The 18,041-nt window shown below is 37.2% G+C and overlaps 1 protein-coding gene across 3 annotated transcripts in view; it reads left to right on the top strand.

Annotated features, from left to right (window-relative positions):
* MTMR8 (myotubularin related protein 8) overlaps positions 1–2,961 on the top strand; it is a 225,873-nt gene extending 222,912 nt beyond the window's left edge. For all 3 annotated transcript variants that reach the window (XM_025277082.3, XM_025277083.3, XM_006054317.4), the window contains one exon: positions 687–2,961. In XM_025277082.3, the coding sequence (XP_025132867.1) occupies positions 687–1,151 (465 nt within the window). In that variant the 3' untranslated portion in view covers positions 1,152–2,961. The remainder of the gene's footprint in view (positions 1–686) is intronic.
* Positions 2,962–18,041: the final 15,080 nt, after the last annotated feature.

Genomic DNA, 18,041 nt, shown 5'->3' with positions numbered 1-18,041 from the left:
ATTTGTGCCTGCATGTGATTTTCTGAGAATAAGGTGCATCCTTTTCTCCTGAGAAGAAGGTTCATCCTTTTCTCCAGATTTTCAAAGGTGTCTGTGACCTCCCAAGAAAGCTAAGAATCACTGTTGTAAAATATCAGTGAATCATTGTGTTATCCCTGAAAGTGAAAATATCCATTGGAGACAGCATGAAGTAGTAGACAGGTCATAGACTTTGGCATTAAGTAGAGGCAGGGTCAGATCCCAGCTCTGCCACTTCTTAAATGTGTGAATTTGGGTGAACTTACTTAAATTCTCTGAACCTCAGTTTCCTCATCTGTAAAATATAGCTAATACTTAACTAATAGGACCTAAGCATAAAATGAAATACTATAGTGGTTGGCACATGGAAGTAATCAATAAATGTTAGTGATCCTTTCCCTTGCCCTCCCTGTTCTCAGTAATAAAATAGCATTTATCAGAAAAGGGAACTTTTATAGATACAAGACCTTTGAGGATATTTAGTGGTAGGGCTTTTAAAGCACTATGTTAAGTGATGAATAAAAGATACTTGAGGATGAGGAGGGGGCAAAAAGTCATTGGCTACCATATAAGTGACAGCTGACAGGATCCCTATATGTCAGTATGATATTTGCCTAGTTTTATTCCAGTTTCTAATTCTTTTCAACCATTCCTTGCTCCCATGACAGAAACTGAAAGCCCATGATGAGCCACCAGAAGTCCGTACCTGCTCTCAATTAGGGCATTTACTATCTCAGCACCTGGGAACTCCTTTGACAAATCCTGTCTGTTTTATGGGTACCAATGGAGACCTGAATACCTTGATGGAGAATGGCACTCTTTCTAGAGAAGGAGGCCCTCTAGTTCAGCTGGATCAAGTAAAAAGTCAGTGTGCAGACCTCCACCATGACTATTATGGGATCATGGGCAACCTTAGGGCCATAAACATTTCTAGGGGTGTGGGCTTCTCTGGAGACACAGGCATCTCTGGGGTCTTGGGCATCTCTGACAACATGGGCACCACTGAAGCTATGGGCTTCTATGAATACACCAGCATTTCTAAGACCATGAGCTTCTCTGGGAACATGGGCATCTCTGAAGACATAGGGCTGTCTAAGGCCAGCACCAAGACAGGCTTCTCTAAGCAACAGTGAGCTATTCATCTGTTTCCATGTTAGTTGTACCTACAACACCCACAATGATCCTTGTCTCAAAAAAGGCTTTGCTGCTTTTCTAACTGGATTAAATGGCTGAGGCTTAAGATTCTAGAAGGGGATTTAGGGCCTTAACTAGTTAAGCAATCAGTGTATGTACCTCAGGGCTTCCCTGGTGGCTCAGTGGTAATGAATCCACCTGCCAATGCAGGAGATGTGGGTTCGATCCCTGGATTGGGAAGATCCTCTGGAGAAGGAAATGGCAACCCACTCCAGTATTCTTGCCTGAGAAATCCCATGGACAAAGGAGTCTGATGGGCTCCAGAACATAGGGTCGCAAGAGTCAGACATGACTTAGCAACTAAACAACAAGAACAAACAACATATGCATGTCAAGCAGCCTAGAATATAGGCAAAAGAAAGAATATGTTATAGTTCTAGAATGGGATTTAACTTTAAAAATATCTTGCTTTTCAGCTGAGATATTAGATTGGTTCCATTATTCCATTTTCCTTAAAGGTCAGTCTCCCTTACTTTTCCACCCTTACTATTCTAGCACAAGAACAAGTAGAAATATTGTCATACTGAAGAATTAAGACCCTGTTGAAGGGATGGAATGTGCAAAGGTAACTGAATTGCAGAATGACTTGAAAGAAAATTTTACTTGAAGGTATATATATAGTCATACAATGTAAGCTCACATTATTGCCAGTAGAGACCCCCAACATTTACCTGAGAATAAATCAAAATGGTACATGGGTACTTGGTGATTTAGAACATATAAGGAAAATTTTCCCAGTTCATTCCCTAGCTAGGTCTTATAATACTCACTTAGCCAACTCCCTTTTTTATAGATAGCCCATCAATAAACTTGAATCCACTACATTCTAAAATGATCAATTCCAAAACAGTGGGGTCTGAATTAATAATGTTGATCAATAGCATTTTCAACATCAGTTCAGGAGACAACTGAAAATCTTAGTGCTTTAGACCCTGGCTTATACATGGCATATGTGCCCACCTAAGTTTTCCTAAAAACAGGACTCTTCTTGGGTCTTTTTTTTTTTTTTTTTGCCATACCACATGGCCTGTGGGATCTTAGTTCTCTGTACAGGGATTGAACCCATTCCCTCTGCAGTAGAACCATGGAATCTTAATCATTGGACTGCCAGGGAAGTCCCTCTTCTTAGGCATTTTTATGAAGATCAGTGGTTTTACTTCCCTAGAGATCACATTAGTTTGTGGATTTTTAGACATAATTGGCACTACTTTTAAAATCTGATAGGCTTAACACCTTGTACTAATGTAGACTTTTGAAAAAAGTCTGTTCTTAAAGCATGCCCAGCTACTCCAGGGGAAGGGGAAACTAAACTTTCCCCAATTTGGGGTTGATACACTTGCTGTACACTTTCCTATTGGATATACAGTCATAGTTTACCCACTTCCACATGTTGGAGTAGGATAAGCCTTGCATAGTTTGGGTCATGCAATATATTGTCAGCACTTTCAGAATTTCCTTTGGCAGTAGAATCCATATAGTCACCCAGGATGTCTATTTTGTATACCATGTATTTGGTTTAAGCTAAAAAAAAAAAACCTGAGATTCTTAGTGAAAGAGCCATCTCTGTTACTATCACATCCATTTGTAAATACAGACATCTCTAAAGGATCACCTCATTAGTTACTAACTCTTCCAGAAAATTGCAGAGGAAGTTAAACTTCCAAACTCATTCTATGAGGCCACCATCACCCTAATACCAAAACCTGACAAAGATCCCACAAAAAAAGAAAACTACAGGCCAATATCACTGATGAACATAGATGCAAAAATCCTTAACAAAATTCTAGCAATCAGAATCCAACAACACATTAAAAAGATCATACACCATGACCAAGTGGGCTTTATCCCAGGGATGCAAGGATTCTTCAATATCTGCAAATCAATCAATGTAATACACCACATTAACAAATTGAAAAGTATAAGAAAGGTAGGCCTTTTAATCAAAGTGTTAGAAGTAGCAGAGAAGAGCTAAACTATGGACAAAAAAATAGCCCTACTTAGAAGAAGAACTCTAAGTCATTTTGGTTGTCTTTTTTTATATGTAAATTGGAGCCATTTTTCTACTTACCTCTTCTTGATAGCTGCCTTCTTCCTTTAATGTTTAAACATCAATGTGATTTCCTATTGTATCTTCTCTGATCCCCCTCTTTCCACTAGTTGATCTTTCACTAATGTTCTTAATTGCTCAGTTGTATCTGACTGTTTGCGACCCCATGGACTGCTGCCTGCCAGGGTCCTTTGTCCATGGGGATTCTTCAGGCAAGATATACTAGAGTGGGTTGCCATGCCCTCCTCCAGGGGACCTTCCCAACTCAGGGATCAAACCTAGGTCTCCTGCATTGCAGGCAGATTCTTTACCGACTGAGGTACCAGGGAAGCCCAGGGATCTTTGGCTTATATAACATAAATCATCAGATGTTGCCAGTTGTCATTTGACTTGTTACTTCTTGAAAAAAATGGGATTTGTGCAAGTCATTTTGATCTGGAAGCTCCATCTAACTCTGGCTCTGTGAAGGAGGATGTCAAAGACATTGACAATAAGGAAGATGTCAAAGACAATGACAATACCAATCATCTGCCACAAGTGAGTTTATTCTGGATTTTGCTTTATACCAAAGACTTTCTCCCACATCTCAATCTGAATTTTATAGTCCATTAACTAGCATGATATTTCCAATAGTGTGTTAAGAGTTTTATATAGAAAAGAAAAAGGCAAATGACTTTTGCAAATCCTATAAAAATTAAAGTCTCATATTTATTTCTACAGACCTGTACAAGGGTGTACATAGTACCAAACTTTATTTCTTAGATCCAAAACAAAATTAATCATTAGTGACAAGTTTTTTTCAATACAATTCTAAACTGAGAAGTGATGAAGAAAAACAGTGTTTCCAGTCAACTTGTTTGGTGGTGATTATGTTTATTCCTTAATATGTCCTATATTACTTGTATATGACATACATAGAACTAAGGAAAACCTTGCAAAAATCCCCTATTTACTCTCAACACCTAACACCTACTGTTTTACAGTTGGATTTGAAAATTTGAGGAAGGAAAAATGTTCAGTAGAATCCAAATATTTATGCACTGGTAAAAACCCAGTAGCTATCTGTAGTTAAGAGCCTAGCAATAGGGGGGAGAGTCCTGAAGGAAAGTTACTGAGTGTACTAGAAAATATCATCTATTAATGGCTTTAATTTCATATCCTCATATAGCATCTATGCTGTTACAGAAATGTGACTCCCTCCACTACTGCCCTACCATTCCAGTTCCCTGAGCAGAAAATTCCATTCTTGTGTGACCACCCATTTAATTAGGAAGGCATTTAACCACCTGCCACTGTCTTATGCATGAACCTAACACCTGCCTGTTTCCTATACAGTTTTCACAGGTCTGGGGTCACTGCTTATCTTTTCCAAGCCTAAGGCAGTCTTTGTGCCTGGGAGTGTGGCCATTCTCAGATTTTACATGAATACTTTGTTTTAAAAATTCATTAATTATTAGTTTATAGAATAACAGATTCCTCATGGTAATAAGTAAAACAATCCTAAATAACAAACCTAAGTAACAGTTAATAGTCCAAGTTTTTAAAGAAAAAATTTAAGGCTGGGGTTTGCTGTATGAAAGAAAGCATGAAGATTTATTTAGCACTAATTTGGCAAGACTTAGAAAGCTTATGGTACATGTATTAGGCACAGGTATCTTTTGGAAAGTCACCCTAGAAACTGTGTTCAATTACTACCAACATAGTTGTCATGCCTGTTAACATGCATCGGCATATTTTTTTCTGAGACACACCTCAAACTTCACTGAAAGTAAAATCTTTCCTTGAGCACTTCGAACAAGAAGGAATCAGAGTCTTTTTAAGAGATGTTTTCAAATAAAATTTGTAAATATTTAAGCTTGGCCTGAATTTAGCAGAAAGAGAAGTTTAATAACTATATCAGATCTTTGTTACATAGTGATTTTTATTAACACATAACACCTTTTCTTGATGCTATTAAGCATTGATATACCACTGGGAAATCTTTCTATGAGAACATTTTATAAAGTGGCTTTTTTTAAAAAACAGGTGTGTGAGAAAAGATAAAGTTGTCTCAAAAGGGGAATATTATATTTCAGATTGGTTTCTTCCTAGGAAGATTGTTCTCACTTTCTCTCTCAATTTCCAAAGTAAATGATTTAATGATGTCTGTTGTACCAAATCATTCCCCCACCCTCAGGCCTCTCCTTCCCAGAATTCTATGTATGATACACGCAGATATGATTATAACCAAATCTGGTTACTTTCTTCTAAGTGCCAAATCTAGACCTGACATTTTATATAGACATTTCAAAAGAAAAATTAGAAATGGATTAAGCCTTAATTTTTTTCCTATGAGGTTACTTTTTTAATATAATGTAAAGAGATGACAGCTATTAGATGAAACCAAATAGGAAAAGGATAAGAGAAAAGATTTGGGGTCATAAAGGACTCTTAGTTTGTTGCCCTTTTGGAGGAAGTTCTGTTTTTACAGCATTTGATGGCAGCAATAGAAGCTTTTTCAAGGCCAAAAAAAAAAAAAAGGATTTTCAAGCCATAGAGAACATGTCTTCTCTAATTCCCTGGCTATGACATTTGACAGTCTTCGCCTTCCTCTTAAATGAAAAGTATTGATTTCATCACCAATCACAGCAGCCCATGTCTGCTTTCGATGTCAGTGCAAGTAGAAGTGTGTTACATGCTCTGTGATTGTTACTTGTCTTCACAAAAGGCAAGTACTCTTTGAAAGCTATCTAATTTAGGCCCATGTGTCTTGCTGGGGCATTTTCTAAAGCTTTGGGGGTTACCTAAAAGCCTCTTTCTCTTCCAAAGCTTTGTTGCCTTTCAACCATTTTCATGACTTTGACTCTTAAAGAGCTGTACACTAGCCTTTATAGAATACCAGTTGTGGAGAAGGTAGAAGAAAAGAAGGAGAAAAGAGAAGGTACAGAAATACATCTGGCCAGTTCATCAAAAGGAGCATATGGCAGTCCAGGATGACCAGCATGCCAATTAATTAAGATTGAATGTGCTCCAATAAGGTCCAAATTAGGTCCTCTTTTCCAGTTAGTATTATGGCTGACATATTTTCTTTTAAAGTTATATTTTACACTGGTAGAATTGTTTTCCTTTAGAATGTTCTGTGTATTTTCTGTGTCCCAACAATTTTCACTTCTAGGTATGTGGTCCTGGGTTTTCTTTTCTTTTAAAGGGTAAAGGATGGTAGGTGGTATCCTCTCCCATCAATATGCTTCCAAGGCTTATGTGTCCTGAGTTCCTTCTTTGCCTCTTTGTAGATAAACCACCACTTGACAGCCCTTTCCCAGAGTCAGATGAGACTATATACACCAAAGTCAGTAGGTGATCACTGTTCAAAGACTCACATCTCTGATCCCACCTCACATTCAGTTGGCCACACCAGTTCACATAAAGTCTTTCTATGTCTCCAACCTCACATTTGCTTACAGGGTTGTTTCCATATTTTGCAAATGTCAATAGGAATGGTACAGAGCATGTATCCTAAATTTTTCCCCTAGTTTTGAAATACAGCATGTCCTATATTCTAGTTAACAGTGTATCAGGCTTAGGAACAGGTAAAAAATTCAGTTTTTTAGAATGTAACTTAGAGTTTGTATATGTGTATGTGTTTACTGTAACTTTAGTAGCATCTGGTTGAACAGGTTATTTGGGCATTCATTCAGATGAAGAGAATTTATCCAAGAATAAAAAGCTGCTTTAGTTCTAGACCTCTAACTATGGGGCTTTCCTGGTGGCTCAAAGGTAAAGAATCCTACTGCAATGCAGGAGCCACAGGAAATGCAGGTTCAATCCTTGGGTCAGGAAGATCCCCTGGAGGAGGGCACAGCAACCCACTCCAGTATTCTTGCCTAGAGAATCCCATGGACAGATGAGCCTGGCAGGAAGTTCATAGGGTTGCAAAGAGTTGGACTTGACCAAAGTGACTTAGCACACATGCATGTACTCTAACTTTGATAACGTCCAGCTGAGTGCCATAGAAATTTAGGACATGTTAAGCCAGACATACAAACCAAAGAAATGGTGAAGCAACTGTCCTTTTCACTGTATCAATCAGGCATCTTTAGAAGTACTATTCATCAATGGAGGAACAGACATACAGAATATGTCTTTAATTTTTGTCAGTTTGATTATTGTGTCTTGGTATGTTACTCCTTGGGTTTATTCTGCCTGGGACTCTCTGCACTCCCTGGACTTGATTGACTATTTCCTTTCCCATGTTAGGGAAGTTTTCAGCTATTATTTCTTCAAATATTTTCTCAGGTCCTTTCTCTCTTCTCCTTCTGTGACTCCTGTAGTGTGAATATTGGTACATTTAATGTTGTCCCAAAGATCTTTTAGGCTGTCTTTATTTCTTTAAATTCTTTATTCTATATTCTGTTTTGTGGCAGTCAAGAGTACTCTACCTGGTAAGACTCTAGTTCATATTTGACAGAGAAATCAAAAGCCTTCCAGACAAGCAAAAGTTAAGAGAATTCAGCAACACCAAACCAGCTTTATAAAAAAATGCTAATAGAACTTCTCTAGACAGAAAACATACAAGAAGGAAAAGACCTACAAAAAATAAACCCAAAACAATTAAGAAAATGGTAATAGGATCATACATATCAATAATTACCTTAAATGTAAATAGATTGAATGCATCAACCAAAAGACATAGACTGAATGGGTGGATACAAAAACAAGACAAGAGACCCATATCAGACCTACAGACACTTACAAACTGAAAGTAAGGGAATGGAAGACAAATGAACTTACAAAACATAAAGAGATTCACAGACTTAGAGAATGAACTTATGGTTGCTGGCGGGGAAGGATGGAGGGAAGGGATAGTTGGGGAGTTTGGGATGGACATGTATACACTGCTATACTTAAAATGGATAACCAATAAGGACCTATTGTATGGTATATAGCAGATGGAACTCTGCTCAGTGTTATGTGGCAGCCTGGATGGGAGGGGAGTTTGGGAGAATGGATACATGAATATATATGGTTGAATTCTTTCACCATTCACCTGAAACTATCACAACATTGTTCATCAGCTATACCTCAATACAAAATAAAAGTGTTTTTTTTTTAAAGAAGTATTATTCAAATATATGATCACTGTTACCTGTAGTGTGATAATATTAGCCATATACCTGCATGAATGTCATGTAACTGATATATAAATCAGAACCCAGGCTGTGTAGGTTCTTGAAAACCTTACTTTTCATTAGCCTCAGGTTTACAGAATAACTATCACAGCAGCTCAAGTCTGAACTTTATAAGGTACAACAGTGTATATGATTGACTTTAAATTTCCTATTGTGTGTTATCTTGAACCTGTCATACCAGTGGGGTATGGGGTGTGATGTGTAAAAATATTCACTGTTATTTCTTTAATCCAGTGTCAAATTGTTCACTGGTCCAATTTTGCACTTGTGTCCAATTTAAAGATATTTGATAAGTTTTTTGACCTAGAATCTAAAAGCTTCAATTTTTTATGTGTATAAGGTTACCATGTCATAGTTACAAATTAGAGGAAAAGTGGCATACCTTCAAAAAAGAAAGGTACACTGACCTAGCCTTAATGGATGAACCTCATTATAAAGACAAAATCTGCAGGTAGGTTAAATGTTAAAATAAGACAAGTATCAGAGAGGGTGCCTGGTTCTGGACAGCACTATGGAGTGCAGAGTCTAGCTAGCTTTGATGAGCTGGGAGAGCAAGACTGACACCCACTTAACTCATAAACCATACTGTCTGACAAAACATTTTGTTCATTCACATATAGCCTATTTCCCTCTATTGGAATCCTCAACATCTTTTCGGATATAACATATCCTCTTCCCTGAGATGACCTGTTCAAATGGATAATTTCATCTATCTGGCAGGATTTTTTACCAACAGATTCTCTAAGGGTAATTTGATCTCTAAATCAGGGTATTATATGGAATATAAGTTTGTACTTGGAATTTATCCACTGTATAGTCGCATGGTAACATTGCATTAGTTGCAGCTGAGGACATGGCAAGCCAAGTCCCCTTAAATCAGCTATTTCCGCAGCCTCCTGTCACCAAGAGAGATCTGGTTTCACAGGGGGAAAAGTATCAATGGAAGGCCCTGGTTGGGAAATCACTTCTGGATAAGTCTCAGCCCCTCAACTTACTATATTTTTTTATTTGCAAAATACTAATAATCTCTTTCCTGTAAGTTTCACACTATGATTGTGGAAAGCAAGGGAAGTTGTAACTGCAAAAGCATTGGAGGTGTTTTTCATATATAAACTGGCAAATCCTGTCAAACTGAACCACATAGAAGCTATTGCATAGAAGCAAGGAACCAAATAACCAAGAATTGGCAATGTCAGTTCTTTAAGGGGAAAATGTCACAAGGGATATATGTGAGTCACAGCACATTTGAAAGTCTTCTTCATTTCTCTAGGCCTCTGTTGCCTTGTGTTTAAAACAGGTGATTTGAACTAGATGATTTCTAGGGAAAGATATTAAATACCTATTGAATGACTCATCTGTGTCAGGCCTTGAGGTAGGAGCTTTAAATGTATTTCATGTGGCTTAAATAACTGAAATCCTGTGTAAGACACCAAACGAGTATGTAAGTTACTTGGAACCCAAGGCTGCCTTAAAATTTTGTCTCTCTTCAGAATTCAGTACTCTAGAATCCTGTTTATTGGACTTCTGGTCCAGAAAAGATGTTGTAGACTTATTTATCACTGCTCCTGCCAATTAAGTACAACTTTTAAACCCTGTGAATAACACAAGAGCCAACCAAAGAAAGACTCTGAAAGGTGGTAAGAGAACTGGTTTGGGACTCCAGTACGGGAGCAACAGCCCAAAAGAAGAAGGCAGTCCAACTTAGCTATTTCCTGACCTCTAATTTAAGAACAGAAGGGCAGCATCGGAAGGCTCATTTCTCCCCCAGATTGAAAAAGAGTCCCTCTGACAGGTGAGCATGACAGCATCAGCAAGAGGGATTGATTAAGACCCTATCCCCCACTAATAATAATAAACTAGGTAAAGAGCTTTCCATCCCTGACTTTCCCACTGAGAGTCACTGTTGTAGCCAGGAGGCATCAACAAGAGATTCCTTGCTACAACAAGTGCTCATCCCAGGAAGCTCCCTCCATTTCCACAGGCAGGGAGAACACTGTAAAAATAAAGGACCAGCCAGGGAAGCCTCTTTGTCCTTGAAGACCTGAAATTTCCATTCCCTAGTGAAAGACACAGGGCAACAGACCTGGGGAAAGCCCTTCCACTCTCTGAGCTAACACAAGCAGAAAGCACTGGTAGCACTCATTATACCAGATAAGTCAGGAAGAAAAAAGCACTACAAAGGCTCTGAAGCCTAGACTTCCATTGTAACCACAGCTGACAAAAGTAGGCCAGAATCAGCATGCTAAAATTAAGGTGACTGCCTACTAAAAAAGATTTAAATAGGACCCAGAGTCTCCTAACATACTAAACTGAAATGTTCAGGATACAACAGAAAGTCACTCATAATACCAAGCCAGGAAAATCACAATTTGAATAAGAAAAGACAAACAGCTGACATCAACACTGAAATGAATCAGATTATCTGAAAAGGATTTTAAAACTGTCATCATAGGTACTATTAAAAAGGCAAATTATTTTGAAACAAAAGAAAACATGAGTATATGAAAAAATTAATATAACAGGATAAAATTTGTGAACTTAAGGACAAGTTAATATAATTTACCCAATCTGAAAAACATTTAAAAATGGCTTTAAAAATAAATAAGCAGAGCCTCGGGGGCCTGTGTAACATTTTTTAAGCCAACATTCATATCTTTGGAATCAGAGAAAGAAAGTAGAAAGAATGGGGCTGAAAGAGTATGTGCAACAGTAATGGCTGAAAACTTTCATCAAATTTGGTGAAAAGTACAAACCTAAGGATTTCAACTGAGCAAACCCCAAACAGAATAAACTCAAAGAAATCCATGCCAGGACACATAATAATTAAACTTCTAAAAACTAAAGACAAAAAATATTGAGAACAGCCAGAGCGAAATGATACATTATCTGTAGGAGCTACCAATTCAAGTGAGAGTGAATTTTTCATATGAAGCTGTGGAAGCCAGAAAAGAGTTGATATTTTTTCAACTGCTGAAAGGAAAAAAAAAATTGCCAACTGGAAATGCTGTACTCATTGAAACTATCCTTCAGGAATGCATAGGAAAAAGACATCCTCAGATGAAGGCAAAATAAAAGAATTTGTTGGACCTACTCTTAAATGAAGCTCTTCAACAGAAAGAAGAAATGAACAACATGCAAGAACAGATGGGTAATTTAAGTTGATAGATGGGAACTCTGAGGAAGAATGAAAAAGAAGTTTTAGAAATGAAGCATAATGTAATAGAAATGAAGAGTGCCTTTGATTGGCTCATCAACAGATTGAACACAACCAAGGAAAGAATCAGTGACTTGAAGAGACATCAATAGAATCTTCCAAAACTGAAATCCCAAGAGATTTTAAAAATGGAAATTACAAAACAGAATAACCAAGAATTGTGAAACAGTTACATAAGATATGACGTGGGTGTAAGGGGAATATAGAAGAAGAAGAAAGACAAGAAAGAAAGAAAAAAGGGAGGAAAAAAGAAAAGGAGGGAGGGAAGGAGGGAACACAAGCAATATTTGAAGCAATAATGACTAAGAATTTCTGAAAATTAATGATAGACACCAACCTACAGACCCAGGAAGCTCATAGAATACCAAAAAGAATAAATACCAGGAAAGTCTACACATATGTAAATCATATTTAAAATGCAGAAGATCAAAGACAAATTCTTGAAAGGACCCAGAGAGGGAGAATTCCTATACCTATAACAAAGCAAGGGTAAGAGTTATATCAAACTTCTCTTCAAAATCTTGCAAGCACAGACAGAATAGAATAAAATATTTAAATCATTAAAAGCAGAAAACAACCAATCTAAAATTCTGTACCAGTGAAATTTTTCTTCCAATGTGAAGAAGATAAAAGCTTAAAGCAAGATGGTAGAATAGGAAGATCCAAATCCTCATTCCCCCGTAGGAGCATTTTTTAAAACAATTAGAGAGTAAATAAAATGACTTTACAAGGTTTCTGGAAATCAGACAGATATCTGTAACATCCAAGCAAATGCCCAATCAAAAAAAAAAAAAGCCCCATTCAAAAAGCTAGAAAAATTTGTGATGTTTTTACTCATCCTTGATCTACTCCCTCCCTAGCATGGTGTGGATGTAGGGAAGTGGTGGCCCAGTCCCCAGTTATTTCTTCAAACCAGAGAAAACAGAGTGGAATTAATTTGCAATGAAGGCTATGGTTTTTCCTGTGATCATGTATGGATGTGAGAGTTGGACTGTGAAGAAGGCTGAGCACCAAAGAATTGATGCTTTTGAACTGTGGTGTTGGAGAAGACTCTTGAGAGTCCCTTGGACTGCAAGGAGATCCAACCAGTCCATTCTGAAGGAGATCAGCCCTGGGATTTCTTTGGAAGGAATGATGCTAAAGCTGAAACTCCAGTACTTTGGCCACCTCATGCGAAGAATTGACTCATTGGAAAAGACTGATGCTGGGAGGGATTGGGGGCAAGAGGAGAAGGGGATGACAGAGGATGAGATGGCTGGATGGCATTGCTGACTCGATGGACGTGAGTCTGAGTGAACTCTGGGAGTTGGTGATGGACAAGGAGGCCTGGCGTGCTGCGATTCATGGGGTCGCAAAGAGTCGGACACGACTGAGCGACTGATCTGATCTGATCTGAACCTTCCTGGGGGCTATAGGAAGGACTGGTCTCTGTATTGTTTAAAATGGATCTCAGATTCCAGGTTAGGAAAAACCTTGTGAAACAGTGAGCACAGTTCATGAAAGCCACAGAAAGACTGCAGAGCCACACATAATGGAGGCAAGAAAATACTGGTAGAGGAATACAATATAAAAGCAAAGACCTTGAGAAATTGGGATGTTAATTCTTAGGGAAGTTATTATAGTTCAGTTCAGTTCAGTCGCTCGGTCGTGTCCAACTCTTTGCAACCCCATGAATCGCAGCAAGCCAGGCCTCCCTGTCCATCACCAACTCCCAGAGTTCACTCAGACTCATGTCCATCGAGTCGGTGATGCCATCAAGCAGCTATTTGTTAGCACAACACCTGACCTACAAGAAATACTAGATAGAGGTCCTTCAAGTTGAAAGAATTCTTGAAAGGAGTTCAAAGTCATACAAAAAATAAAATTCTCCATTGAAGGTAAATATGTAGACAAATCTAAAAACCAGTATTACTGTGATTAGGTTTAAAACTCAGCTTTTCATTTTCTACACTATTTAAAAGAGAAATGCCTAAAAAATAATTGGAAATCTATGTCAGTAGGTTAAATTGTATAAAGATGTAGCTTGTGACAACACTAACATAAAGTAAGGGAGGCAGAGATGTAAAGGGTAGTTTCCATATGCAGTTGAAGTTAAGGTGGTAACAATTTAAAATCGATTGTTATAACTTTAAGATGTTTTTGTTATCACCATGGTAACCACAAAGAAAATATAGAAGATATACAAAAGGCAATGAGAAAGGAATCAAAATGTGTCACTACAAAAAAGGTCAACTGAACACAAAGGAAGGCAATAATGGAGAAAGTGAGGTTCATTAAAGGCATAAGACGTAGAAAACAATAAAATTGAAATAGCAAGCTTTTCACCAATAGCAATTACTTTAAATGTAAGTAAATTAAACTCCCAAATAGAAAGACATATATTGACAAAATGGATTAAAAAAAAACAGAATCTAATTGTATGCTATCAGCAAGGAACCCAACTTAGATCCAAGGGCATGCATAGATTGAAAAATGTTGGAAAAAGTATCCATCAAAATAGTAACCAAAAGAGAGGAGGGGTGACTATACTACTATCAGACAAAATAGACTTTAACATAAAAACTGTTACAAAAAGCAAAGAAGGACAGTATATAATACTAAAAGGGTCAATTCATTAGAAAGATATAACCCAAAGCTACCAGAAATAAGAATAGTTCAACATACTAAAATCAATCAAGATAATATATCACATTTTTGTTACAGAATATAAGTCTGTGTTCCCAATGCTGAGTGAAGCCAAACAATACCAAAATGTCAGAGTTTGGAGCAGAGAAAGTTTTATTGAGGGGCCATGCAAGGAAACTGATAGCTCATGCCTTAAAAAGCCTGAACTCTCTAAGGCTTTCAGCAAAGCACTTTTAGAGGCAAGGTGAGGGAACGGTGTAGTTAGTTGCTGCAAACTCCTTGGTGTAGGCTCCTTTGTTCTTGCAGCTGTCCAGGTAGGTCAGCCCAAGGTCAGGTCACAATGTTCCTGTAAACCTCCAATAAGACAAACTAGTCTCTCTTCAAGTCAGGTCATGATCAGGCTATTTTGTATTTTTCAAGCTATAGGCAACATTCTTTTAGAAAAGGTGCAGAGCCAGCATGACTAAGCACAGGCAACAGAGTACAAAGATTAAATGTATAGCAAAAACCACTACAATATTGTAAGGTAATTCGCCTCCAATTAAAATAAATAAATTTTTAAAAATTAAAGTAAGGTTAAAGTAAAAGGAAAGTATCAGGGTTGAAAGTAAAAGTAAAGTATCAGGGCTTCCCTGATGGCTCAGTTGGTAAAGAATCTGCCTACAATGCAGGAGACCCCAGTTCAATTCCTTGGTCAGGAAGATCCGTTGAAGAAGGAATAGGCTACCCACTCCAGGGCTTCCCTTGTGGCTAAGCTGGTAAAGAATCCACCTGCAATGCAGGTAGACCTGGGTTCAATCCCTGGGTTAGGGATTGGAGATCCCCTGGAGAAAGGAAAGGCTACCCACTCCAGTATTCTGGAGTGGAGAATTATATGGACTGTATAGTCCATGGGGTTGCAAAGAGGAAGACATGACTGAGCAACTCTCACACAAAGTAAAAGGAACAGTTCTAATAAGTAGTCAGATTTGCTCTTTCCTGTTACATTAGTAGAATGAAGGAGAAAATCATATGATCTTTTCAATTCATGAAGGAAAAAAAAAAACATTTTTTTTAAATCAACAGTATTTCATGATTTTAAAAAACATAAAAACATCTCACTAAACTCGGAATAGAAGGAAACTATCTCAACACAATAAAGGTCACATACAAAAAAATCCAGAGCTAACATCATACTCAATGGTAAAATCTTTTTCTCCAAAGTGAGCAACAAGGGAGTAGTGACTGCTTACACCATTTTCTACTCAGCATTGTACTGGAAGTTTTAACCAGAGAAATTGGCAAGGAAAAAAAAAAAAAAAAAATATATATATATATATATATATATATATATATGATACAAACTGGAAAGGAAGAGGCAAAATATGTTTGAAGATGTAAATACTTTAAATAAATAAAATAGATAATATTGTGTTAGGACTGATAAGTGAGTCTAACAAGATTGCAGAATACAAAATCAACATGCAAAAAATCATTTGCACTTCTATGTGCTAATAATTAACAATTTGAAAAGGAAATTAAGAAATAAATTCCATTTACAAAGCCATATATAATAATAAAATACCTAGGAGTAAATTTAATGAAGGAGGTCAAAGAAATGTACACTGAAACCACAAAAGGATGCTGAAAGAAATAAAACACAAATGGAAAGACATTCATATACATGGACTGGAAGAATTAATTTTGTTAAGTGTCAGTACTACCCAAAGTAATCCACAAGTTCAATGCAATCCCTATCAAAATTGTAGAGGCATTTTTTTGGCAGAAAGAAAACTCCATCCAAAAATTCATATGGAATTTTAAGTATTCCCAGAGAGACAAAAATATCTTGAAAAAAAAAAAAAAAAAACAAAGCTCAAAACCTCACACTTCATAGAAAACTACAATAATCAAAACAATGTGGTACTTGTATAGGGAAATACACTAATGGAATAGAATATCAAGAAATAAACTCTCATGTTGTTGTTCAGTTGCTAAGTCATGTCTGACTCTTTGTGACCCCATGGACTACAGCATGCCAGGTTTCCCTGTCCTTCACTATCTCTTGTAGTTTGCTTAGATTCATGTCCATTGACTTGGTGATGCTATCTAACCGTCTCATCCTCTGCCACCCTCTTCTCCTTTTGCCCTCAATCTTTCCCAGCATCAGGGTCTTTTCTAATGAGTCACCTCTACATAATGTGGCTAACACATTGGAGCTTCAGCTGCAGCATTAGTCTTTCCAATGAATATTCAGGGTTGATTTCCTTTAGGATTGATTAGTTTGATCTCCTTGCTGTCCAATAGACTCTCAAGAGACTTCTCCAGCACCACAGTTCAAAAGCATCAATTCTTTGGTGCTTAGCCTTTTTCATGATCCAACTCTCACATCCGTACATGACTACTGGAAGAACCATAGCTTTGATTATATGGACCTTTTTCAGCAAAGTGATATCTCTGCTTTTTAATGCACTGTCTAGATTTGCCATAGATTTTCTTCCAAAGAACAAGTATCTTTTAATTTCGTGACTGCAGTCACCATCTGCAGTGATTTTGGATCCCCAAAAAATAATATCTGCCACTGTTTTTATTTTTTCCCTTCTATTTGCCAAAAAGTGATAGGACTGGATGCCATGATCTTATTTTTAATTAATTATTTTAATTGGAGGATAATTACTTTACAATATTGTGATGGTTTTTGCCATACATCAAAATGAATCAGCCACAGGTGTACATATGTGTTTCTTCTTTTTTTTAATGTTGAGTTTTAAGCCAGCTTTTTCACTCTCCTCTTTCACCCACATCAAGAGGCTCTTTAGTTCCTCTTCACTTTTCTGCCATTAGAATGATATTATCTGCATATCTGAGGTTTTTGTTATTTCTCCCAGCCATCTTGATTCCAGCTCATGATTCATCCAGCCCAGCATTTCACATGATGTACTCTGCATATAAGTTAAATAAACAAGGTGACAATATATGGCCTTGACATACTCCTTTCCCAATTTTGAACCAGGCAGTCGTTCCAGGTCTGGTTCTAACAGTTTCTTGACCTGAATGCAGGTTTCTCAGAAGACAGGTAAGGTAGTCTGATACTCCTATCTCTTTTAGAATTTTCCACAGTTTGCTGTGATCCACACAGTCAAACGCTTCAGTGTGATCAATGAAGGAGAAGCAGATGTTGTGGGGGTTTTTTGTTTGTTTTTTTGTTTTGTTTTGTTTTGTTTTGTTTCTGGCACTCCCTTGCTTACTCTATGATCCAATAAGGTTGACAATTTGATGTCTGGTTCCTCTGCCCTTTCTAAACCCAGCTGGTACATCTGGAAGTTCTTGGTTCTCAGCTGGGCCAAAGCAGAAACTCTCATACATATGATCAAATGATCTCAATAGAAGCACTAAGATAATTCAACAGAGAAAGGATGAAAGGATGTCTTTTCAACAAATGTTGTTGGTAAAATTATATCCACATACCAAAGAATCAAATTGGAAATTATAGGGGAAAGTTTCATGATATTTGATATAGCAATTATTTCTTGTATATGTCATTAAAAGTAGAGACAACAAAATGAAAAAATGTATAAATGGATTTCCAAAATCAAAAACTTTGTCTATAAAAAACTATTACTGAGAATGAAAAGGCAAAACATGAAATGAGAGAAAATATTTGTGAACCATATATCTGATAAGGGATTACTACTTAAACACAAAAACAACAAAATGAACCTGATTAAAAATGGGCAAAGAACTTAGACATGACTCTAAAGAAGATATACAAATGACAATAAGTACATGAGAGGTG

The sequence above is a fragment of the Bubalus bubalis genome, chromosome X, assembly GCF_019923935.1.
Source record: "Bubalus bubalis isolate 160015118507 breed Murrah chromosome X, NDDB_SH_1, whole genome shotgun sequence".
Classification (NCBI taxonomy): Eukaryota; Metazoa; Chordata; class Mammalia; order Artiodactyla; family Bovidae; genus Bubalus; species Bubalus bubalis.
The sequence above is the reverse complement of the archived record's forward strand: the minus strand, read 5'-3'. Positions and strand labels throughout refer to the sequence as shown.